The sequence below is a fragment of the Populus alba genome, chromosome 10 (assembly GCF_005239225.2).
Source record: "Populus alba chromosome 10, ASM523922v2, whole genome shotgun sequence".
NCBI classification, from domain to species: Eukaryota; Viridiplantae; Streptophyta; class Magnoliopsida; order Malpighiales; family Salicaceae; genus Populus; species Populus alba.
This window is the reverse complement of record NC_133293.1, coordinates 9,521,100-9,548,157: the sequence shown is the minus strand read 5'-3', so window position 1 is coordinate 9,548,157 and position 27,058 is coordinate 9,521,100. Positions and strand designations below refer to the sequence as shown.

At 33.6% G+C, this 27,058-nt stretch overlaps 3 protein-coding genes across 3 annotated transcripts; 2 read left to right on the top strand and 1 right to left on the bottom strand.

The window, feature by feature from the left end:
* Positions 1–7,618: 7,618 nt before the first annotated feature.
* LOC140956021 (uncharacterized) lies at positions 7,619–11,983 on the bottom strand. The gene is made up of 4 exons (XM_073411910.1): positions 10,918–11,983; positions 9,017–9,807; positions 7,851–8,947; positions 7,619–7,742 (listed from the first exon to the last, which is right to left on the bottom strand). Exons 1-4 carry the CDS (start codon positions 11,981–11,983, stop codon positions 7,619–7,621), a joined length of 3,078 nt encoding a protein of 1,025 aa, XP_073268011.1.
* Positions 11,984–15,131: 3,148 nt separating this feature from the next.
* On the top strand, positions 15,132–17,716 carry LOC118061527 (auxin-responsive protein IAA14). The gene is made up of 5 exons (XM_035074988.2): positions 15,132–15,632; positions 15,985–16,298; positions 16,783–16,918; positions 17,132–17,193; positions 17,358–17,716. Exons 1-5 carry the CDS (start codon positions 15,349–15,351, stop codon positions 17,393–17,395), a joined length of 834 nt encoding a protein of 277 aa, XP_034930879.1. The 5' UTR covers positions 15,132–15,348; the 3' UTR covers positions 17,396–17,716.
* Positions 17,717–22,243: 4,527 nt separating this feature from the next.
* Positions 22,244–25,594, top strand: LOC118061528 (protein transport protein SEC23 G). Its single transcript, XM_035074989.2, has 2 exons — positions 22,244–23,264; positions 23,733–25,594. Exons 1-2 carry the CDS (start codon positions 22,545–22,547, stop codon positions 25,395–25,397), a joined length of 2,385 nt encoding a protein of 794 aa, XP_034930880.1. The 5' UTR covers positions 22,244–22,544; the 3' UTR covers positions 25,398–25,594.
* The last annotated feature ends 1,464 nt before the right edge of the window (positions 25,595–27,058 follow it).

Below are 27,058 nucleotides of genomic sequence, written 5' to 3'. Positions count from 1 at the left end.
TAAAAAAAAAACCCAAATAAAACAACACAAACACTATTTTAATTAATAATATTCTATTTGTGTAGTTATAATGTTTTAATCATATCATTTAGTGCTGGGTAATAACTAGTAATAATTTTAAATTCTATTATTATTTTGATAATTGCGATCCAAATTTATCAAAGTTGATTTTGACGAAGGTGATACTCAAATCTAACCAACTCATCTTACTTAAAATTCGAGTAGAGAGGGATATTTAGTTTTTATACACAAAAGTTGGACAAAGATACATACACTTGTCGTATTTTGATAAATGTACGTACATCAACCTAGCTTCCCTAGCTATATATATACAATAATCGAGATAAATGATTTTCTTTGGATAATATTCGCAACGTGACAACATTGTGGTCGGGAATGCGAAGTTAGAATCCAAAATTCCCAACGTGACATCAAGGCAAGTTTCAGACAAGAAGATTTCAAGCACCGAGTCAAGTTGATAGGAAACCTAATAAGCAGGTACACGTGTGCTTATGTCTGGTGGGATGGATCAGATGATCAGAAATCAGAGGAGGAGGAGGAGGAGGAGGAGGTAGGCTTGCCTGCAGGTTGTCAGGTCTGATCAATTGACAGAAAATGAGATGATCCTGCTAGCCCGTCGTCGAAGTTACCTGTCAGCGTTTCTTGCTTCGAAGATAGACCAGGAATGCTTGTAGCAGGAGAGGCCACGTCTGTCTATCAAAGACCATTCATAGGATGGCTTCCCTTGTTAGCAATGGCCGGAGACAGTAGGACCCAAATGAAGCTGCCAAAGCAACAACAACACCATGAAATATGAATGATCGTCCATGTATTGGACCTTTTTTGCTCTTCATTTGTCTTCTCTGAGTTCGATATCGAAACCCTTTTATCGGTAACAGTGAAAAATATATATACCACAAAAAACAAAAAAAAAAACAATGGAGTTTAGGAATCTTATGTTTTCTTTTTAATTTTACTCCTATTTTCAGACTTCAATAAAAACAAAAATTAATTGCGGTGTAATTGCCCAAAATATTATTTCACCAATACATACAAATGAAAGACAGGGCACTTGGATTGTTATTTGGAGTAAAAATAACCTATTTAAGTGAATAAAAAACTAAAAAAAACATCAAAGGTTTAACCAGGAGGGTTTCAAACGGGCTTGGGGATTATACAAGTGGGCTTAAATGCCACTACGGGGCTCGTAATTGATCTTACCATGTACGATAAAAAAGGTTGAAGAATTCAATTTGGAGTCATCATTCGATCAAATATTTGACAGACATGAGATGAAAAGTCTGACTGTTGTTCATAACTTTAGAAAACAATGACAGCGAAAGGCAATCAAAATCACTAATAAGCAGTGAATGGGATCAGCTACTTATTTCGAGTAATGTTAGGTGGAGAAGGAGTGTCAGCTCAATAGTCTTTATTATTTGTTTTTTGGGTCCCTTTTATTTTCAGAAAAAAGAAAAGAAAATCAGGCTTCAACAAAAAGAAAAAGAAAAAAGAAAAGGAGGAATGTTTATTGTAAGATCAGTTTGCGAGCACTCAAAACACTAAAAAATAAAGAAAATCTAACTCAAAAAGGATATGCTAGCTGTGGAATCAGTGAACAAGAACAGAAGTAACTTACTAGCCTTCAGAGTTTAGATAATAAAAAAATAAAAAAATAAATAGGAGGGAGAAGGAAGAGTAGCTTGTTCACAACACGAATTATAAAAAACAAGTTACTGAGTTGGCACGGATAGGATAATCACTGGCACAGCAGTGCTGACCCTATGAAACTCTGGTCTGGTCATGTCAGGGTTGTCGGCCTATATATAGTGATTGATTAAGGAACAATAAAAAAGGTAAATTAGCAGCATATAAAAACTAGATTAGCAGCAGAATATTTAGTTTCCAGATATTGGATTTATTGCGAGAAATATGATGGGCAACACGGTCCCTTGAGCAGGGCCTTTCAAACCATTATTCACCATTAGTTCATGGTCCAAATTTGGGCTCCGTACATTATCAAGGTATCTGTCACTTTTGCTCTTTATTTATACACACACACACACACACACACACACACATCAAAAGTAAAATATTTTTCTATATTTTATCTAATTGTCTCTTTGAGCTGATGAGATGATCCCTCTTATCTTTGGTGTTGGGTCTGCATGCATGCAAATACTGATCTAACAGCTGATGCTGGAAGTTCCTCCCTTGGAATAAGAACGTATATGATGGGCTTCCTTGATTTTCTGCCATATATATATATATATATATATATATTAGTTGTAACTATGCAATATTGTGGTATCACCTAAGCCAGTGATGATAACCTAATTAAAACCCGTTCAACATAAGAAATATAGTCTGTATAATGGTAGTTAAACAAGTAAAAGATGACATTTGTGTATTAAAGATCCCGTGTTACCGTGTATATTCAAATCTTTAGAGAGACCGCATGTCTGCAAGGTGGCACTGAGCCATGATGAAGCAAAATAAAAATAATGTAAAATAAGTAAGAACATGTTGAATGGAATAAGAAAACAGGATCCATTTAGGTAACGTAAAAGTTCTGTAACCAAGAAATTGATTCGCTTTATCTCCTTTAAAAAAGCTCTGTGATCCTTTTTGTCAACCGCAAGTGGATTTGGTATCCTCTTCTCGATTTGCGTTCACTTAACAGGATATATGGAATTCGTTTATCTTGTCCTATATCTGTAATCATTCCGGGACTGTAAGCATATCATCACCAGTTACTTCAAGCTATGCAAAGAAAAGAAAAGAAAACACAACGTACAGCTTTTGCTGACCTGATTATGTTCCTGAATCAATTATATCAGATTGTTTATTTAGAAAAGTGTTAGCTATCGATCATTGGCATAAAACCGCGTTGGTTAGGCCAGAGAAAAAGATAATCAAGGAAATGGTCTGGCAGGCTGGCCAGGCTAATTTTTAACTGAACATTCCGAGCAGAGAGAACTGGTCAGCCCCCACCATGGTATTCAATGTCTCAGGTTCGCCAACATCTGGAATATTATTATTGCGAGGGAAGATCCTCATATATTGCATGATCTGTAGGACCGGACCATATTGAAATGATGAAGAAAAACTGGATTAATGCATGATCATAATTCGTCTGATCAAGTTATTTACATATGCACTATTGGCATAATATGATATATGTCTCGCAAAGCTATATCAAAATGTTAATTAATCATTTCCAAGACATTTTTTAAGACCATGTGGAGTTCTAAAACAAGTGCCGCCAGGTTAGTAGACACGCACCCTCTGACCAATACTGCACACAGGAACTCTTTTGAGACAGGTAGTTGTTAATTAATAGCTTAATTTCAAAATGATGAGGCAGTCATGACTTAATTTTTGAAATCAATATATTAAAAATACCCAAAACATAAAAAAATTTAATTTTTTAGAAATATGAATTGACCCGTATAAAGACATACCAGTCATCTCAGCCCGCGAGAAGAAGACTCGTGATTTAACAACTTTACCGAGTAAAAAAAAAGGCATGTAAGGGAATTTGGGCAGGTACAGAGATATTTTAAGCAAAGAACCAAAAATCTTATTGTTCCCCGTGGCTGTATCTGGAATATTGTGGCCAAGAAATGACCACCGGACCACTTAGTTAGATACATGATGTTTTCACTTGGTTAGGTCGTGGAGTGTATCAGGACCACCTTAAGAATACACTAGCTAGCTAGCTAGGTACTTAGGCCAGCACTGCATTGTGAAATGGAGTGTTTTTCTTGCATACAAGATTATCTCAAGTGGGAGTCACTTTCTTGACAAGATGAGGAGTTGTTTGGGGCATTAAAAATCAAGAAAACAAGAAAGGACTGCTCGTTTCTTGTATTCTAATATGATGATCTTGACTCAAGCCGACGATCAAAAGATAAAAAGCGTATGTTTCTTAGTTAGAGAGTACGTTTAGGGAAGACGTGGCTAAGACGGGGATAATTATGAAGAGAGAGAAGGGGTTAGAAAGAAAACGATCAAGAATTATGGGGTTGGGAGATGTTGATGGGGCAATTGGACACAGCAAGGGTTAGGGATGTTTCCTTCTCGTGGGGATGTTACCTGTCTGCAACTCACCACCGCGCCATCTTCATAGCCTTTAGAATTTGTGATGTTGAAGAGCACGTGAGAGCTGCTATTGGTAGATGTTCAAGTGTTCTGCAGGGGAATTCTTGCCACTTCGAGCGACCCTAATTGTGTACCTATTTTCCTTCTGTAAGACTACTGGCTATATATATATATATATATATATATATATATATATATATATATGAATGGGACAGTGATATTTGCACAAGTCATACAGGTGTTAATAGATTTTTTGCACCGCGATTTTTTTAATATAAAAAAATTAAGAGTTATTAATGTGTTTTTTAATAAAAAATTAATCATGAATTTAAAATGTGGTATATATTTCACCATATTTTTTAAACTTACTATATATTGAGATGTTGTTGGTATTTTGAATGATATTTTCTTAAAAAATATTAAGACGATGACATATTATATTAATCCTGATAAATTTATCAAATCTATGATCTTAGTCATGAGATCAAGATAACCCTATAAAAAATAAATCAAAATAAATTATAAAGATCAATTCATAATCAATCCAAAGTCAAATGATGTAATTGAGAAAAAATATATTAAATTAAAAAATAACAAAAAAATAATCTGAGTCATGAGATCGAGATAAACCATATATAAAAAAATAATTAAAATATATTCAAATAAAAATAATAAAAAATAAATTGGGTCAACCTGCTTAACCCGCGAATGATGTTATGAGATCATGATAACCCTTTAGAAAATAAATCGAAAAAATATGAAGCCCAATAAGAAAAATTAATTAAAAAAAGACTTAAAAATTGACCAGTATCAACTCTGATTAACCTGTCAAACCCGCGACACGGATCATGAGATCGGGATAACTCTATAGGATAAAAAAAAACTACGAAGCCTAATTTTCAATTAACCCAATATTGAAGGATCAAATTGAAAAAAAAAACAATTAGAAAAATCAACAAAAAAAAAAACCTACCTAATTCAAAATAAGTTAATCTATTAAACCCACAACCTAGCTCATGAAATGAGGATAAATTCATAGAAAAAAATTAAAAAAAATTAAAAAAACCTCACTTTGAATAGATCTAATGTAGAAGATTGTAATCAAGAAAAAGAAATTAAATCTATAAAACTAATATATAACCTAACATTAAAAAAATAAAGTATAATTTTCAAAATAACATGATATATATCTAGTAACGAATGATGAAGTAAAATAAATAAATAAATTGTACTGGGTTGCTAAATGATTAAATAAAAAATAAAACTAAAAAATAATATTCTTATAAATAATATTTTATGAAAGTGGCCACAATAATTTAGCTAGACGATGTAGTGTTTTTATTAATAATTAACGAGATATATTTCAAGTACGTTTAATATTCACTTCATGAAATTAAAAAAGGAATCCTTTTGATTTCATTTTAGAGAATACTCCATATATATATATATATTCCAAATCATATGCATAGGATGTTCTATTCAGTAAATAACCCCCGAACCCGAATAACATATCCTCGCAAGTTTTATTTTATTTTTATATATCCCATTTTTCTTATTAGTTAATTTTGACGATTGGTATCAATTAGAATAAAATCATACTACTGATTTGTTTTACAATAAACTAAGAGTGCAATTGGACCAAGTACGTACGTACGTTTGACAACAAATTGTCATAACCGAAGATACAAATCTTGCTAGTTCAGCTTTCATATATTCCATAAGTTTTTGGAAATATGTTACTGTGTTGCTTTCATGAGTTTATATTTTATAATAATAATATTTTTTTTTTAACACATCCAAAATGAGTGGCCTCGTAGTTGGAAATTAGAAAGGGAGTGTGTTTTTTTATATATAAGTTGTTTTGTATCCATCTAAATTAAAAACACTTTATAATTTAATATTGAAATTTTAAGTTAATCATTTTGAATCTTAAATTTTATCTTAGAATTACTCAAGTAATTCTAAATTTGCATTTCAAAGTTATATGTGTATCAATATTATTAAATACACTTCACACAAATAGTATTTCAACTGAATAATTAGTAATTAAATAATTAAAATATCTTGAATGTAAAGTAAACTCAATAATTTTAAAAAAAAAATACTTACATTCATAAAGTCATTTATACTCTGATTACATTCATAAATTAAAACTCCTGAAAAAACAAAACATCTTTTTAGTTTAAAAAATTAAAATTGCAAGCTTGCTAATTACAAAGGAGATTGACTATTGCCTACATAGTTATTGTCTACTGTTTTATTGCCTGTGAATTATCACCTACTAGTATTAGGTTTGAAAGTCATGAGAACTTGATAAAAAAATGCAATGCATTGATTTGAGTTTAAGTTGTTGTTTATTGTTGTTCTCCTTTTGGTTGCCTTGTCTCATTTTTTAAATAAAGAAGTTTAACATAATTTCCAGTAATTACCTACTCACTTTATTTAATATAACTTCTGGTAACTACCCATTTATCCTATTCAAATTAACTACGCACTCATTATTGTTTTAAAAATCTTGTATCATGTAAATTTTTTATATTTTTCATTCACCATGCATATTCAAGTTTGGACTTTATCAAGTCTGGTATGTAATCAAGTTCAACATATTCCTTCATGTTTTTCCTGGTCTAAACTACATAACTTTTTGGTCAAAATTTTTTGTGTATAATACTTGTTTCCTCATCAATTAACCCATCAATAATTTATTTGTTTATCAAATTATGAATTAATTGGTAACTAAAGAGACTTTAATGTTTGTATCTATGTTTATATCAATTAGTTTTCTTGGGATGATTTGAATTTTCTAATTTTAATTTTTTTTTCATTTAAAACCCTTTAATTTTTGTTCTTTTACATCTTGAGATGATTTTGATCTTAGATTACACTTCATTTCTTTTATCTCTGATTTTTAACTTGAATTTAGTTTTTTTTCTTTGAACTCTACATCTCATTTTTCTAGAGTCTAGACTGTCCAGTTCTTAATACCCCAACCCCCCCTACCACCACCACCACCACCACCACCACCACCACACACACGCACGTTTCTCTCCTTTTTGTTTTCTAACTCATTTTTTGAAAAATTGATATTTCATGTTCTGTCAATCTTTGGAAAATTGATATTTCAATATTGCTGTCCTTGCAATTCGCTGTTCTGTTTTAACTTGTCAAGAAACATATCAATCACAGAAAAGAAGAAAGCATGGTTGATTAATTTGTTGAACAACAGCTGTAAAAATGCAATATATATAGATGAATAGATTGATAGATTTGCCCTTGCATTGTACGAATAATATATATATATATATATATATATATATATATATATATATATATATATATATATATATTGAAAGAATTAAAACAAAGTGAAAGCTGACACAGGATGAAGAAAATTATATTCACTTTCTTACTTGTTACTTACAGTGTACATATATATATATATGCGTACAATCTTAAAGATAAGATAAGTGAAAGAATTTGAAATTTGAAACTATAGCAGTATTTGAATTTGAAACTATAACAGATTATCTTCATTCATCTTCTTCTGATCTTCCTCTGATCTTTCTCCCATGCTTGAATCTGCTCCTGATTTTGTTGAGATTGTTATGCTATTTAATACTCTAACACCCTCCCTCAAACTGTGGGGAAGAAGACAGACACAGAGTTTGTCTCAGAGAAAACAAAACCGGTTTGCAGTATGGCTCTTTGTAAAGATGTCAGCAATTTGATCTTGTGTGGAGGTATACAAAATTTGAACATCATGATTAACCACCTTTTCTCTGACGAAATGGTAGTCAATTTCAATGTGTTTGGTGCGCGAATGAAAGACAGGATTAGAAGCTAATGCAATAGCACTGACATTGTCACACCATAAGCTTGGAGCAGCAGACAACGTGATTTGCAATTCTTGAAGAAGCATGCGAAGCCAGTACAATTCAGCTGTTGTATGAGCCATGCTTCTATATTCAGCCTCTGTGCTAGATCGAGAGACAACACTCTGCTTTTTGCTGGACCAAGATATGAGGTTAGAGCCAAGAAACACACCATAACCAGTGGTGCTCCGCCTGTCATCAGGTTTGCCTGCCCAATCAGAGTCACAGTAGGCATGCATTGTGATTGTTCCTGGAGTGTAAAGAAGACCAAACTCGACAGTACCTTTAAGATAGCGTAAGACACGCTTAACAGCTATCCAGTGAAGTGCACATGGAGAGTGCATAAACTGACATAACTGGTTTACTAAGTAGGAAATATCTGGTCTTGTGATTGTGCAGTATTGAAGAGCCCCTACAACTCGTCGATATTCAGTGGGATTCTCTAACGGTTCACCAGCAGCAGATGAGAGTTTTGAGCCAGAAGATGATGGACAACGAAGAGGCCTTGCACCAAGCATATAGGTACTGTTGAGCAGATCAGTTATATACTTTGTATGTCGCAAATGTAAACCAGCTTGGTTTCTAGTGGCTTCAACACCAAGAAAGAAGCTTAATTCCCCCAAGTCTTTAATTGGAAACACTGTCTGTAGTTGATCAATAAAAGAATGAATTGCTTGATTGTCAGATCCTGTGATTATTATATCATCAACATATACTAACACAAACATACGTAAACTGTCAGAATTATATGTAAACAATGAATAATCCATCTTGGATTCTGAAAAACCAAAGTCAATCAGCTGCTGTGAGAGGCGTTTAAACCAAGCTCGAGGAGCTTGTTTGAGACCATAAATAGACTTGTGTAGATAGCATACATGATCAGGAAAGATGTGATCTTCATAACCTTTCGGTTGTTCCATGTATACTACTTCATCGAGAATACCATGCAGAAAGGCATTGGAAACATCCAACTGCCGAATATTTCATTTGAATGAGACTGCAAGAGAAAGGATTAATCTGATGGTAGTTGGTTTTACTACTGGTGAAAAAGTATCAAAGTAATCAATACCAGGAATTTGTTCAAACCCTTTGGCTACAAGCCTCGCTTTGTAGCGATCAATACTGCCATCAGGATGTCTCTTTAGCTTATACACCCATTTATTTCTGACAACATGTGTATGTGAAGGTCTAGGACAGAGAGACCATGTGTTATTTGCCAGTAGCGCATCAAATTCACGTCCCATTGCTGCTTTCCAATGTGGATTGGATACTGCCTTTGTGAAACAAGTAGGTTCAGATTCAATGACTATACTGGAGAAAACTCTTAGAGGATGTCGGGTAGAATAAAAAGTTTTAAAACCAGAGAACTCTTTAGGTTTAAGACTACCCGTTTGAGATCGAGTAACCATTTGTCTAGGCAGTACAGAAGACAATGCAGGAGAAGAAATAGGATCAGGTAAGGATACAGGATCTGTGGGAGAAGGCAGTATAGGAGATATTGAGGAAGACATGACAAGGGATGCAGCAGGACATAAACTAGAATCAGATAATGACACATGATCGGTGGAAGAAGGAGTAGGAATTGAAGGTGCAATTGTGGAATGTTGTAAGGATAGACCTTCAGTGGAAGAAGGACTTTCGGTTGCAAAAGAAATTGAAACGGGTGGAGTAAAATTGAAATGCTGAGCATGAGAAATTAAAGGAACTAAATTGGAAGGAAGAGTAGTACCTGAAGACTGGTTGCTCGCAGGAGTGGCAGGAGAATGACTTTTATCCAAGTGAGGGAAAGTGTTTTCATCAAAAACAACATGCCTGGAAATAAACACCCTGCCTGTAGCAAAATCTAAACACCGATAACCTTTTTGTTGATTCGAATATCCTAAGAAAATACATTGTTTGCTTCTAAAAGCTAACTTATGTTTTTCATATGGTCTGAGATAAGGATAACATGCACAACAAAATATGCGCAGGTCAGAGTAGCGAGGCATAGTTTTATGGAGAACAAAGTAAGGTGTGATATTATTAAGGACTTTCGTTGGTAAACGATTAATCAGGTATACTGAAGTAAAAAAGGCATCTACCCAATAACAGTTTGGAAGACAAGCTTGGGCTAAGAGGGTTAATCCCATTTCTTGAATATGGCGATGTTTACGTTCAGCAATTCCATTTTGTGGGGATGTATAGGGACATGTAAAGCGATGAAATATTCCATGTTTAGCCAAAAAATTTTGAAACTCTGTTGATAAGTATTCTCCACCATTATCAGATTGTAGTTGTTGAATTGTGCAGGAGAATAGATTTTCAACAAGATCTTTATAGATTTGAAATATGGAAAAAACATCACTTTTGAACCGTATAGGATACATCCATGTAAAGCGACTAAAATCATCAATGAATAAAACATAATATCGACATCCCCCTACTGAAGTAACAGGAGATACCCAGACATCAGTGTGAATCAAGGCTAGAGGTCTGGCCGATTGTCTTTGAGAATCACTAAAAGGTAGCTTTTTAGATTTCCCTAACTGGCAGGGAGAACAAATACTTGATTTGCTAGGTGACTCTTTTATTGGTAGGAAAGAAGATAAATAGTTTAAAGTTGAGTCGGAAGGATGACCAAGGCGTTGATGCCATTGATCTCTAGTGGCTGTGGTCCCTAAGTTAGAGGTAAAGCAACGAAATTGCTTGGTGCAATTCTTATTCCCAGTGATTGGATAAAGGCCATTCTCAACCAGCCCTTGGAGCAGCAGTCGGCTGGTCTTGTTTTCCTTGATAAAAAAAGAAGTTCCAGTAAGTATGAAGTAACAATCATTGTCAAGGCAGAATTGATTAATGGACAACAAGTTAGATGCAGCTTGAGGACAATACAAAACATTATTCAGACGAAAGGAATTATGTGATGTATGTAACGAGGAGGAACCAGTATTTTGAATCATCAAACCTGAACCATTCCCAACTTGAACAGTATCCATACCATCATAAGGCTGCAGGGTTGTTAAATCGGCTATATTAGCAGTAATGTGAGCATTAGCCCCACTGTCAGCATACCAAGTGTGTTGCTCAAAAGTATTATTGGCTTCAGCAGCCATGGCTGCCAATTCAGAAGGAGGTCGTCTGCCCTGAAAAGAAAAATTAAACCGTTGAAAGCAATCCAATGCAGCATGACCAGTTTTGTCACAGATTTGACATTGTGGTCTGTCATATGAAGAAACACGATCATTATGAGGCTGAATTCTGGAAGGGCCTCGAGATTGTGGTAATGTAGAATGTGGCTGGAATTTGGCAGGAATAAGTGCAGGTTTCCTTTTTGGAAAATGAGATGCTTTTGCAGCAAAGGCAAAATTATAAGATTGGATGGGAGTGGAGGCTTCAAGTAATGTTTCAAAACTGAGGAGTTCAGATTGAAAATCATCCAAAGATAGATCCTTATCTCGGCAAGCAAAATTATAGGACGTGATAAAGGGTGTAAAGTTGGGACGAAGTCCTCCAATTAAAAATGTAATGAAGTCTTGTTCATCTACAGGTTTGCCTGCAGCAGCAAGTTGATCAACCAACAGTTTAGCATCTTCAAGAAATGCAGAACATGGTCGGTTGCCTTGAACAAGAGTCTGAAGTTGCCTCTTAAGAAGAGCAATACGGGATCTTGAGGTAGATGAAAATCGTGCCTGAAGAGAGTCCCAAACTTGTTTGGAAGTCTTTAGATTAAAGACAGTAGAAACTAACTTCTCAGAAATGGAAGCAAGTAGCCAGCTGAGAACACAATTATCCTTTTTGAACCAAATTGCGTAGGCTGGATTATAAGAATGATCTGAAAGAGTTCTGGTTGGTGGCTCTTTAGAACCGTCAATCATACCATTGAGATCATGGCTACGAAGAAAAACTTGAAACTGAACACTCCATGGCAGGTAATTATGTCCTTCAAGTCTTTGGCTGACTGGTTGTGAATTGGATTGAATCTTTTGGGGTGAAGAGAACAGGGGAAGAGTTGTAGAATCAGATGAAGTCATAGTTGAGATGATGAAAAAGAAGAAAGAGTGGATTTGTGTTTAATGTGCGGAAGCTATGGCAAATCAGGTGTTAACCTATGATTGCTATGATACCATGAAAGAATTAAAACAAAGTGAAAGCTGACACAGGATGAAGAAAATTATATTCACTTTCTTACTTGTTACTTACAGTGTACATATATATATATATATATATATATATATATATATATAATATATATATATGCGTACAATCTTAAAGATAAGGTAAGTGAAAGAATTTGAAATTTGAAACTATAGCAGTATTTGAATTTGAAACTTCTTCTGATCTTTCTCTGATCTTTCTCCCATGCTTGAATCTGCTCCTGATTTTGTTGTGATTGTTATGCTATTTAATACTCTAACATATATATATATTATATATATATATATATATATAGCAAGTGAAATTTTTGAAGGTGAGAAGAACTGAATTCAATATATATTCTGCTTTGGACCTTGTTTATTTTTGTATTTCAAAATTATTTTTGAAAAATTTTAATTTTAATTTTATTTTTATTTTTTTTTATTTTAAATAATATTTTTTTTATGTGTTTTTGGATTATTTTAATTTGCTGATGTTAAAAATAATTTTTTAAAAAATAAAAAAATATTATTTTAATATATTTTTAAATAAAAAATATTTTAAAAATAATAATTTTTTTATTGTATCTTTTTTGAATTGCTGTAAAATCTTGTTCTATGGCAACATGCCTACCTTTACGTACGGAGAAAATGAGAAGAATTGAATTTGAAAACGACTACAGAAAATGATGCGAGAAAGATCGATGATTATCATTATGCTCCAATATTCTTAATGGACCATTACATATTAAAAGATTCTCAGATCGATGATTATCATTATGCTCCAATGTTCTTAATGGACCATTAAATATTAAAAGATTCTCCAATATCAAAATAATTTGTGAGCCCAATTCCCTTTTATAATTAAGAGGAAACAACACTTGATTCTCAGAAAAAAAAAATTAAAAGTCTTTGAAATAATATTATATACGTGCAGCATAATTACTATATATCATGTGTTGAACTCATCTGTAGAATAATAATATTAAACAACACCTCTTTATATATATATATATATATAGTGAAATTATATCTTTTTAGAGTTGTTGACAGAAGTTTTTTTTTATTTTTTTACAGGCTTTAGAATAATAAAAATATTTTTTTTATTCTCAAGGTAAAAAAAGTAAAAATTAAAACCGTTGACCAAAGTTTTTTTTTTTCCTTCCTTCTTAGGCTATAGTTAAAATACATTTTTTATTTTAAAAAAGTTAAAAATAATAATAATAAGGTACACATTTAGAGGTGTTTTTAGCCATTTGACGAGTTTATTTGTAATTTTCAGGATCATGAAAGGTATTTTAGTATTTTAATTTTAATTTTTTAATATTTAATTATGAAAAGCTGCAAGAACGCATGTTTATTATGCGTTAGCTCGTGGATGACGTTCATAGCTTTTAGGTGGCACGTGCAACGCCACCTAGTGGTTAAACATGGCCTTTCACTATTTCCTTGGAAGCACTATTGCATCTTTTTCCTCCTAGTGTGACATGTGACAGTGGATGATAGATGGTTTATCACCGATAGTTTTTTTTTTCCTCCTTCTTTTCTCTCTTTTCTAGAAAAAGTGCTTGTTTGTCCTTTTTTGTTTTAATTTCAGTCCTTGTGTTTTATATTGTTTATTTTAATCATTGACCATTTTAGAAAAGTTTTTGTGTTTTCAATTTAGTCATTATATTATTTTTTTCAAATTTTTTTTCTTATTCTTTGATTTCTCATTATTTTTTCTTTGCTCTTTTATTAAAGTTTTATTGGTATTTAATTTCATCTTTCAATCAAAGTTTTTGTTGTTTTATTTTTTTTTTAATTTAGCACTCATTCTTTTGATTTTTTTTCTTCCATTTATTAAAGTTTTTTCTTTTCAATTTAACCCTCAAATTTAATTTTTTTACGCCCTTTATTTTTTTTATTATTTTTCACCCTCATTCTTTTAACTATAAGTTTTTATGTGATTGAGTTTTTTCCGATTTCATCTTTCGACGTCTGGTTTGTTCGGGATTAGGCTTTATGGTTTTTCTATTTATTTATTCTGATTCAATGATATAGATCACGAGTTTTAAGAGTTAATACAGCTATGGATCCTTTTTTTCTCCTTTTGCTTAATGATTTTATCATTCTACATTATTTTTTTTATATATAAAAAAATAATTTTGTAATTATCTTCAATTTTTTTCTATTGGTTTATCTCGGTTGCATGACCTAGGCTGTGGGTTTTGTAGGCCTTTTCTGGGTAGAGTTTTTTTTTTAATTGTTTGTATTTAATTTTTGAAGATTTTTTTTATTTTATACAAATAAGCTTTATTTTATAAAAAAATATTTAGTTATTTTGAAATAATATTTATAATATGTCGGCCTTACATAATATTTTTTTTTTTTTTATTGTATTCACTCAATTTCATATGTATTTCTATCTATATATTCTTTGTTGATTTTAATAAATAAATTCAGTAGACACAAACAGGTAAGTATCTCATTTTACAAGATTAAATATCTTGGTTTGCATCTATCTCTCAATTTTCTAGTTATTTATTTATTTATTTACATAAATGATTATCAATTTATTTGATTAATGTCTGAATAAACTTTTTAATTTATATTTGAATTTTTTTAATATAAAAAAATATTGAAATAGCCTTTATACCCGGTCTTTTCTATTAAAAATAATTACGGCACATGATGTAGCGTGTAACAAATAACTAGTGCGTGTGTTTGAATTAAGCAGTCATTTGATATTTGATCTTGGTAAGTTCAAATTCATTACAAGATCAGAAAAGGATTATTAATGAATTTGAGGGTAAAAATTTGATTTAGATTAAAAAAAATAAAAAACCCTCCACTTTTACTACTTTTGCAAATGGTTGACCCTGTAGGAAAAGAAAATGTATAAACAAGTGAAATTTAAGGAAAGCTCAGCTGATGATCAAATTGGTTAGATGTTGTAGATCAACGTCACAAGCCCACAGTCCACGTGTCCACAATTATGGATGAACAAGTTGATATGACATTTACATGCAACTATACATACAGACACACTCTCTTCCTCACCCTTCGAAGCCCAACTTATATTATTGAGGTCTCTCTCTCTCTCTCTCTCTCTCTCTCTCTCTAGCTAGCTTGCAAAACATAGAAGAGGACACAAGAAATAAGAGAAACAAGGAAACGAGCAAAAGCTAGCTATCAACAACACCAAAAGCAACAAGCAATAATACAAAACATATCAGATCTTCCACTAAAACCATTCATTGGCGCGCGCGTGGCAGAGAGAAATGGCAACAGCTACCGTGTTAGGTACCGAGAGGGCAGATTTGAACTACAAAGAGACTGAGCTGTGTCTAGGATTGCCTGGTGCTGTTGGTGTCAAAAATGAAGTTGAGACACCTAATAAGGCTACCGGGAAAAGAGGGTTTGCTGAGACTGTTGATTTGAAGCTCAATCTTCAGGCTAAAGAAGGTGTCATGGATCTGAATGAGAATATCAACAATATTGCTTCAAAGGACAAGAACCACCTCCCTGCTGCTACCATCAAGGACCCTGCTAAGCCACCAGCCAAGTCAGTTTTTCTTTCCCGTGATTCTTCTCTTCTTCTTCTTCTTTCTTTTCCTGCTTCTATCTCGTGATATAAGTTCGTTGGAGATCAACAATTAAAGGACAGGAGTTGTATTATTGTTGTTGTTTTATCACAAACAACAAAATAATCCTCTTCCATTGCTTTGTTATTGAAAACTTTTGGCAAAATTATCTCCACGCAAAATCTTTTTGGTTCCTTTTTATCCTTTATTAAAGGGATTTTTCCTTACTGGTGCCCCTCCTTGTGTGCAGTACTAGCTTCTTTTTCTCTTTTTTTCTGCTTTCTATTTGGAAATTAGAGTTGTAACATTAACATGTGTGATGTTGTATTTCAGGGCACAAGTTGTAGGTTGGCCACCAGTTAGATCTTACAGGAAGAACGTTTTGGCTCAGAAGAACGCCAGTGAGGAAGGTTTCGGGACACAAGTTGTAGGCTGGCCACCAGTTAGATCTTACAGGAAGAACGTTTTGGTTCAGAAGAACGCCAGTGAGGAAGGTGAGAAGGCAAGCACTGGCGGATGCAGTGCAGCTTTTGTGAAGGTTTGCATGGATGGTGCACCCTATCTTCGCAAGGTGGACTTGAAGATGTACAAGAGCTACCAAGAATTGTCTGATGCCTTGGCCAAAATGTTCAGTTCCTTCACCATGGGTGAGTATATATTTCCTTCACCATGTCTTAAAGTACATTGAATTTAAGAGATCTAATTAATATTACAGACCAATAAACATTGTACAAGTACTAGTTATACATAGTTAATTTGGTTCGTATCAGGACCAAATGTTGGCCATGCTTTTAAGAAAATGTTCTCCGATAGTAAGACATGATGCATTAATTAAGGATTTAAGGTTAAATATTTAAGGAGATGAACAGCTACTAGATGTACTTTTATCATTGTTTTTTCCTTTTTCTTCTATTTTTTTACAGTAGATGTACTTTGATCTGTTGGGGACAAAAATGAGTAAAAGAAAAGGATATATATAAAAAAAAACTATTGACAAGCTCACACGAGATCAAGTCATGGAATTGCTTTAAGAAACTTCCTCGTGTTTCCATATTTTTAATAGATCTAGATTATTGTAGGATTAATGTTAATTATTTTGCTAAATTATTATATGATGTAATCATTTTGAAGGTAATTATGGAGCCCAAGGAATGATAGACTTTATGAATGAAAGCAAGCTGATGGATCTACTTAACAGTTCCGAGTATGTGCCATCCTATGAAGACAAGGATGGCGATTGGATGCTTGTGGGTGATGTTCCATGGGAGTAAGTTCTTCATATCCTAAAGGCTCTAAAAGCATGTAAATAGTTAATCAAATAATGAAGAAAAACGTAAGAAATGAGGATCAAAACTATACAAGATTAGGCAGGCACGGCCAAATGGATTATTACTGCTATTGATTTTAATTAACTATCAGCGAAAAACGTAAGAAATGAAATTTTATAACTTACATAGATGCATATAATGGTCTTGTGCAGGATGTTTGTTGATTCATGCAAGCGCCTGCGCATAATGAAAGGATCTGAAGCTGTTGGACTTGGTATGCATCTAGTTATCTCATCATATATAACCATTTATAATAATTTATTTTTAAAGTTAATTTCTGAATATAACAACAGCTTGCTTCTGCAATTATATATTGATTCTGCGATAGTCTGCGACGATATATCGAGTAATTAACTTGAATTTATGTCCGAGTTTCAGCACCAAGAGCAATGGAGAAATGCAAGAGCAGAACCTGAATCTTATGTACTCGATGTATTCAGGTTCCCTGCTGGATTCCCTCTTTTTAGCCTTGCATCCATGTATGAAGACTAGCAGACAAGGCACTTGCGTAACATGGATTGATCAGTAGCTGTGTTTCTTTGGATGTGTCTTTACTTTTTTTTATTATTTTTATTATATTTGCTGCAGTTATTTCTTAAGAAATGTGTCTGTATTTTCATTTGATCGTATATAGATATCAAAGATCTAGACATTTGTAATGGACAAGAAGCAAAAAAACTTAACCCCCGATTGGCTGGCTTGTACGTGTAATAATCACCTATCTATTGTTAGTTGTTGTCTTGGCTGTTGAGTGTTTTATTCCTTCAATTTAATGCTACAATTCTTTTTTCTCCTAGAAAACAGATGCTTTTTCTTTATTCATTAATAATTATTTTGGAGCAGGAGAACTATTAAATTCATTTCCCAAGTGAGGGTAGGGAACAAGGCCATGTGCATGTTGATGGAGGCTCTCAATTATGACCATTAATTAGTTTATGCTACATTTATTTTTTATTATATGAGTTTGGGATAGGCAAATACGTGTCTCGTTGATGAATCTTGTAGGCCGCTGAGCTGCTGATTGTGGGTGGATTTCTATAATGTGGGATGGTGGTTAGCAGCATCTTCACTTTGAGATATGGAAGGTTTTAAGTTCGAGTCAGGACGTATATCTTTTATAAGAGCATGGGACAGCCAAGTTTTTACTCGCTTACCTAGACCCACAAAGTACGTTTTCCGAAAAGTGAAATTTCCTCAAATCCAAAAAAAAATCAAATCCAAAAAAAAAAAAAAAAAAGACATCTTCACTTTGAGGATATGGATTATTTATGAAAGGGGTTATTATTCATTTTGAAATATATTAAATAATAATATATTTTTTTATTTTTAAAAAAATTATTTTTAATATCAAGTTATCAAAACGATATGAAAATATTAAAAAATATAATTTAAAATAAATAAAAGGTTTTTAATTTTTTAAAATATTTTTTAAAAAATGTAAAAACAACATGTTATTTATGTTTCCGCATTGTTATTTTATGATTGGAATTGAATTTCATGGGATCACTGGCATGACGCTGCCTCCACAATTTCTCCACTAGACTGGGCCATGCGATCGAAAGAAAACGCTGCTAGAAGTTTCGGCCATAGTCTCCCGGCCCGAATTGGTTTGGGCTGTTTCTAGCCTCCAAATCTTTCCTCACTATTTGATAGAGAGCATGGCAGTATATAAAGCCTGGGAGGGTTTTGGCCCAAATTTAAAAATCTTGCAAGGAAAGTTTAAGAGATCCAAGCCCAATTGTTTTCTTCTCTTCATTTCAGCTCTTGCATCTCAATTTTATTCCAAGTTTTAAGTGTTTTTCATATAAGCATGCAGTAATAGCTCGGGAAATAATCTATAGGTTGTTTGAGAGTTCCATATGAATTGGGTAATTATCTAAGGAATCAAGATTTGAAACCAGTTTATGGGCTTTATTTGGGCTATTTCTAAGTCCACCAAGTCTTCCTTCAAGAGGAATTCACCCCCCCTCTTGCCCAATGACGAGTGAGTGTGAGGGCATACATGAAGCCCAATAAACGTAGATAGCTTATTTAATTTTTAGAACTAGTATTTGATTTTTAATTTTATTCCATGAACGTAGATAGCTTAGGTACATGAGAAACCTCCTTTGCTTTCCGAACTTTAATTTTTTCCCCCAAGTATAAAATAATGCACTTTGTACTGCTGGTTTGTGTACCCACGTTACACTGTAATGGGCAAAAAAAAAATATTAAATATAAGAAAAGGTACAAAAACATATATTTCTCAAATCTAGAGATAATTTTTTATTACTTTATATCTTGTTTGTTTTAATGAAAGCATGTTTTTAAAAAAAAAAAACACAATTCATTATTGTTAAAGTAAATTAAAAAAAATATAAATTCAAAATAATATATCCATACCTTGTATGCAATTGAAAGGTTAAAAAATCATAAACACAATAAAATTGTGTTCAAAATCCATTTAAAATTTTTAATAACAAAAAAAATGATTTTAATTGGTTTTTCATGAGAAATTTAGCATTGTTAATGTTGTCATGTCTAAAACATAATAATTATTAAAATTAAAAAAAAAAACTTATAATATTATTTAAGAATTATGTTCAAAATTGAAAACTAATTGAATTGGCATGTTGAATTGTTTTTTAGAGTGCCAAAAAAAGAGAAAGGGTCATGCTCTGGGCAGGTGCGTGTAGGCATGGAAGCACAACCCGCGTGTCACCCATTTAATTTTATTTTTTTTTAATTGACAATTTAAATGCTGAAAATTACCACCATTGAACTGTCCTCAAATGAAACCTTTGAGCACCAAATTTTATTTTATTTTGTGCAATCAACCATTCTTTCTCTTTATCGTCATTTCTCAGCAAATTTCTCTCTTATCGAGAACTTAATACAAATAAAACGAACTTGTAAGCTAAAATAAATATTGCAAAAAATTTCAGATCAATTTTTTTTTTTTTTTACAGTTTAGTCTCATTTATTTTTGATTTAGTTCTTCTATCATAATTGAAATACTAATTCCATCTAACTATGCCGTTAAGGAATGTAACTGAAAGGAACCGAGGGTGTTTGGGAGTGTGGTAGCGGTTGCTTTTCAAATAGCTTTTCGTGCCGAAAAGCATGCCAATAATGTTTTTTTATTTTTTAAAAATTATTTTTGACATCAGCACATCAAAACGATCCAAAAAATACAAACCACACTTAATTTTAGCAAAAAAAAAAAAAATTGAATTTTGGTGAAAAACCAGTTTGGCCGCAATGTCAAAAAGCAAGTGCTTCTTTGTTTTTTTAGATGTTTTAGGTATGAAAATCAGATTTCCCGATTCTTTTATATATTTTAGGTAATATCCGGTCAATTTACCATTTAATCACTTCTTTTGATAATAATTTATCTCGCACTTTGACAGCCATCACTCAATCTTCACACTTTATTCATTACATGATTTGTTACCTTAATGGTATCTCAAATATATAAAAACATAATTTTTAATATCTATTAAATGTTATTTTATATGTGAGTGTTAATATCATAATTTGTATCTAAATATGTATAACATTAATATTTTACTAATAAAATCAATATAAATATTTTATTGGATTCAATAAAAAAACAGATATTTATTTTAAAAAAATTAAAATTAAGCATTCAATTATAAAAATTAAATAAATTTCACATCGATAAATTATGTTATACCAGAACAGTGAGGAGCATATTATATAAAGGGCATTTCGAGAATTAAAGTAAATAAATAAACGTATAATAATGATTATTATATATGGATGAGCCCAAGCTTTTATTAAAAAAATTTTAATAAATTTTTTTTTATTAACTGCGGTCCAAACAGTTTTTTGCAAAAATTCAATTTTTTTTTTTTTTTTGCTAAAATTGAGTTCGGTTTGTACTTTCTGGATCGTTTTGATGTGCTGATATTAAAAATGATTTTTAAAAAATGAAAAAACATTATTGGCATGCTTTTTGGCACGAAAAGCTATTTGAAAAGCAATCGCTACCACACTCTCAAACACCCTCTAGTTAATGTACCGGAATAGAAAAAATAAAGCCAAAGAAATAGAAACGTGCTTGGTAAAAAAGATGAAAAATAAAATATAAAAATAAATTTATTTTTACAACAATTATAAAGTGAATTTTTATATTTTTAAAATAAAAGGTATATAAAAATATATATATTTAGAGATAATATTTATTATTTTTTATGTTTATAATATCCTTGTAAAACAAACTTTAAATTTTAAATTGTCAAACTAAGAAATCATAAAATAAAAATAATAATTATTATAATTTTAAAACTCAATTTGAAAAATTGATCCGGGACCAAGCTCGAGTCACTGGTCGAGCCCCGAGATGAGGGTCGTGTTAACCCTAGTTTATTTAAGTTGGTATAAGAATAAATATAGTTATTATCATCATTTTAAAACTCGATCTAAGATAAGGCCTGAGTTATAAGTGGGGTTAATTGTTGACCTGGATCAATGCAACGATAAAAATAGTTATTATCATAACTTTAAAACTCGACTTGGTGATCGACCCGGGGTAAAACTCGGGTCACGTGTCAGAAGGGTTGATCTGGGTCAATGTAAAAAAATAGTTATTACCATAGCTTTAAAACTTGATTTGGGGGTCAACTCGAGGCAATGCCCGATTCATGGATCACAAGGGTCAACATGGGTTGATTCGTGTTAATATAAAAATAAAAATTGTTATTATTATAATTTTAAAATTCAACTTATGGGTCGACCGAGACAAGACCTAAATCAAGGGTTGAACCGAGTTAATGTATAAATAAAAATGATTATTATCATAGTCTTAAAATCCGACTCAGAAATTGATCTAAGACAAAATTCAAATCACAGATTAGGAGAGTCAACTTAGCTGACTCATTTAAAAAATAAAAATAAATTAAAGCAACTTTATTTTAATTATTAAAAAAAAAAAGAGTTAATAGGGTTTTTGACAATTAAGTCAATATTTTCTTTATTTATTTTTTTAAAGTTTGTACTGGATCAAATCTTGAGTTAACTCAACAAGTCAGTTCTAATTTTATAATTATAATATTATTAATTTCAACAATTAATACAAATAAAAATATAAAATAAAATTTAATTATTTTTTAAAATATATATAAATTTAACAACAATATATATCAAAATTAAAATTATTTTTTTTATATATTTTATTTTATCTCAATAATTTAACCAAATATAATACAAAAACATTCATTTCAACCTTTATCAAACACAGTTCTATATCTTTATTCTTTCTGTCTTGTCTCCTTTTATTTCCATTGATTCTATCTCTATTATCCCCGTTACAGTTACCGAATGGTCTGATCAGCCGGCCACTTTTGAAATCCCAGATCAAAATCAAACATTTCCAAAATTCAAACCATGGGGTTTCTCAGCAACCAAACACTACTTCCACGACACAACATCCGAGATTCTCTTCCATCCTCAGTTTATAAACTTCTGAAAACACAAAACTCCTTTAACCTCCATGTAAAAACACAACATACCATGAAATCACCCTTGGAAAACTGAAAACATCTAAAATCTGACCACCCCAGAATGGACTTCATCGAATTAGAGGCGATCGAAGGCTTACGTTGGTCATGGAACGCATGGCCAACAACCAAAAACCAAGTTTCTACTCTTATAATCCCACTTAGCATCATGTGCACTCCACTGATGCAATCAACTGAGCTTCCAATTCTACCCTACGATCCCCTAATCTGCACTCGCTGTGCTGCTGTTTTGAACCCTTATGCTCGTGTAGATTATCAGTCTCGCATTTGGGTCTGTCCTTTCTGCTACAACAAAAATCCTTTCCCTATTTCTTATTTAGGTATCGGTGAAACCAATCTTCCTGCTGAACTTTTTCCTACTTACAGTACTGTAGAATACAAAATTGACAAGGTTGATCCTAAATTTCGGTCTAATTCGCATTTGGGTTATGGTTGGTCTCATGAGTTTTCGTCGTCCAATGTGTCGTTGTCGTCTATGCTTTATGCGGGCACTCCGAGGAGCATTGGTGGTTGTGCTGGTGGGGAAGTCAGGGGATTGGTGGGGCCTGTTCCGGCGTTTGTGTTTGTAGTGGATGCTTGTATGGTTGAGGAGGAGTTGAGGGCCGTGAAGAATGAGTTGTTGTTGGTTGTTGAGCAGTTGCCGGAAAATGCCCTGGTTGGGTTACTTACTTTTGATGCAATGGTTAGGGTTTATGATTTGGGGTTTTCAGAGTGCTCAAGGGTTGTTGTGTTTCATGGCGGACGTGAGGTTTCGTCAGAGCAGGTACTTGGATTAAGGTTTATTGCTTTCCGAAATGACTAATATAATTTTCTGATTAGAAAAGCCAAACTATGTCGCAGTTCGCTGTTGTGATTTGTGTGGTCTCTTTTGCTGGATATTTTATCTTGTGATTAGATGGCTCAAGCTTGGTGCTTTTTATGGGCATACCTGCGTTGCTTGAAAGCTGAATGGGATTTGATCATATTGCTTGTATTTGCATTATTTGCTCACTTCGCCTCTAGCTTGATACGTACTTGCCATTTTTACTAGATATCAGATAAATTAGGGAGTATTATTATTTTGCATCTATACCATAAATCATCAATGTTTTGCCATGTGCGTCATAATGTTTGCAAATATATGTTGTACTCTAATGTGTCTAAAGGTTTTTGATATATATATTATATGTTGGAAAACAAATGTCCGTGTTTACTTAAAATCAATGTTTTGCTTATCCCTTTGAACATGCAGACCCAACAATTTCTGGGCATATACAGCACCAAGTGGCAGCGGCAGCAACTTGGAAAGACACCAGTTATCCAAAAGCAGGGATTTTTGCTACCTGTATCTGAATGCGAGTTCAATATCACCACTGCAATTGAAGAAATCTGTTCTCTAGCTGTATTGATGCCAGGGCATCGCCCTCAAAGGTGCACAGGAGCAGCAATATCAGTTGCACTTGGACTTCTTGAAGGATGCTCAGGGAATACAGGATCCCGGATCATGATTTTCACATCTGGACCTGCAACTTTGGGGCCAGGGATTGTTGTGAACTCAGATCTCAGTAATTCCATCAGAACTCATAGAGACCTCATTAATGGTCATGCACCGCACTATATGAAATCCTGCAGCTTTTACAATCAACTATCACAGAGATTATCTGATGCATCTGTTGTTCTGGATCTTTTTGCTTGTTCTCTTGATCAAGTAGGCGCAGCAGAATTAAAATGCCCTGTTGAGAGTTCTGGAGGGTTCATGATGTTTGGGGAGTTGTTTGAGTCTGATCAATTCAGAAAGTGCTTACGGCACATTTTTAGTCGTGACGAAGAGGGGCACTTGAAGATGTATTTTGATGCAACAATTGAAGTGGTGACTACTAAAGATGTAAAAATCTGTGGAGCCCTTGGACCATGCGTTTCACTTCGGAAAAAGAGCAATGCAGTTAGTGACCATGAGATTGGGGAGGGCGGCACTCATATGTGGAAGCTTGCTACACTAAATAATAAAACATGCATATCTTTCTTCTTTGAAGTATGTGATGAACACAAGGCTGAACCTGGGTCTGCATTTTTTGTACAGTTTATAACACGCTACAGAAATGGGAACATGGGAGTCCGGAAAAGGGTTACGACTGCTGCAAGAAGATGGGTTGAAAGCAAGTCACCAGAAATCAATGCTGGTTTTGATCAGGAAGCAGCAGCTTCGGTCATGGCCAGGCTAGCCATCCACCGAGCAGAGAGATGTCTTGCTCGAGATGTTATAAGATGGCTGGATGATAACCTTATCAGCTTTGCTTCCAAGTTTGGAGACTACATCCAGGAAGATCCATCTTCCTTCCGCTTGTCATCAAACTTTTCTCTTTACCCCCAGTTCATGTATTACTTGAGGAGGTCTCAGTTCATCGATGTTTTCAACTGTACCCCTGATGAAACTGCATTCTTCCGCCTGATGCTGAACCGTGAAGGGGTAGTGGGTTCCCTTATCATGATACAACCTACACTTTTTCAATATTCTTTTGACGGGCCTCCTGTTCCTGTGCTCCTGGATGTTCGCTCCATTTCTGCTGATGTTATTTTGCTCTTTGATTCTTATTTCCATGTGGTGATTCATTACGGGTCCAAGATTGCTCAGTGGAGGAAGCTTGGTTACCACAAAGATCCAAACCATGAGAATCTGAGAAAGCTTTTGGAAGCTCCCGAACTTGACGCAGAGCAATTGGTTGTGGATCGAGTTCCGGCACCCAAGCTAATTAAGTGTGATCAACATGGTAGTCAAGCTAGGTTTCTTCTTGCGAAGTTGAACCCATCTGTGACGCAGAATTCAACATATGTAGATGGGTCAGAAATCATACTTACTGATGATTTGAGCTTGCAAGATTTTATAGATCATTTGCAGGCTCTGGCTGTGAGGGGTTAACAAAGATTAGTATCGTGTACATAGTTTTTACCCATGTTTCTGTTTCTTCCATTAAACTTCATTTACGAGTTGTGAAGTCTTTGTATGTAAATTCTGTGAGACAAGGGTTGTGTTCTTTTTAGAATAGGAGCACCCTTGTGTTGGGTACAGTATATATTTTTTGTTTGTGCTTTGCAAGTAGAGCTATTATTTTCTCTCGCCGGCTTTGTTCAATGTTCATTCAGTTTGAGCGTGTGCTCAATAGGTTTTGATGATTTTGCCAAAGGAGGATGCTTTTACATATTTTTATCCTGTTTTCCTCCTTTGTTACACTCTGTTAGGATGTGAAAGCTTCTTCAACGTGGGGTGACAAGACCCGTAAGTAATCCAGCAAGGTGCATTCATTGTTCTAAAATTGCAGTACACGAGTTTGAGTAAGAAAAACCGGTGGCATCATCTCCAAATTACAAAACACATAACAAGCAAGGAGGGTCAATTTCTAACACAGAAGCACTCACTTCGGCTCGTCTCGCCATAGATTGAGCTGCACAAGGGCAACCCCTTCGTACTTGTTTGGTTGTGAAACTTGGAGGGGAGGCGAGGAGAGGGGATAGGAGGAATGGGACCTGTTTGGTACTTGCGTTGAAGAGTCCAAGTGGAAATAATATTTGAAGCAGGTTTGTCTGATTTATACATGGAAGTTAGTAAATTTACTCCATGGAAAAGAAAAGGGTTGGCAGATCCCGAGACAACAAACTCTACTTGTATGAACTGCGAGATTCCATAAATTGGGGCCATGGATGCTGCCCTCCCGTTGAAATGCAAAAAAGGAAGCATCTTGAATGGACGATCGGATATTATAATGCAGCGTGGATGGATGATGTGTTTGGCAATTGTCATGTAGAGCATAACGCAGCTTCAATAATTCCACCGTCTCTTATCAGAAAAACCTACGAATAGTCGAACACACCTCCATCCGTCGATTAAAAAATTAAAACATCTGCATAAAAAAGAGAGGAGAAACTCCTCCTAGTACAGTTATTATTCTTTTACTTTGTAGGATGAGAGAGACACCGTCGATAACGTGCCAAACCAGCATCGATGATCACCTTAATCACACCCGAACACCCCTAGGTATAGCATTAGACCTTTACCTATCACGAAAGCTGGCTGGTTCGTCTTCACCAGTCAATGGCTCCGGTGGTGCGAATTGGCTTCCTGCTTCCCCTACAATTGGTTCAAAAATTTCTAGAGCAAGTAGAGTAAGTTTGGCAACAGTTCGCGGAGACGAGAATGATGTTGAGGAGCTTGAAATGTTACTGGAGGTGGAGTTTCTAACTGTGTTTTACCTTCCTCATTTTCAATTCTTATTTGAAATGGGACTAAGAATAAATTATTCTTGAAATTGGGTGATGATGTTCTTGCAGGCTTACTTCATGCAGATTGATAGCACTTTGAACAAATTGACCACGGTATGTACTTTTTATTTACTTTTCCTTTTATTCTACACAAGGCATGCACACACATTATGGTAAGAACTCCAAAGCAATTTCTTCATGAACTGTGTTGTTGGAAGCAAGCAAGCACTTGCACAGTGTTAACGATATTATCCAATCTCCTGAAGATAATATTGATACTGAAGATAAACATGATCAGGGATTGATATCCCTGACCTGACCTGC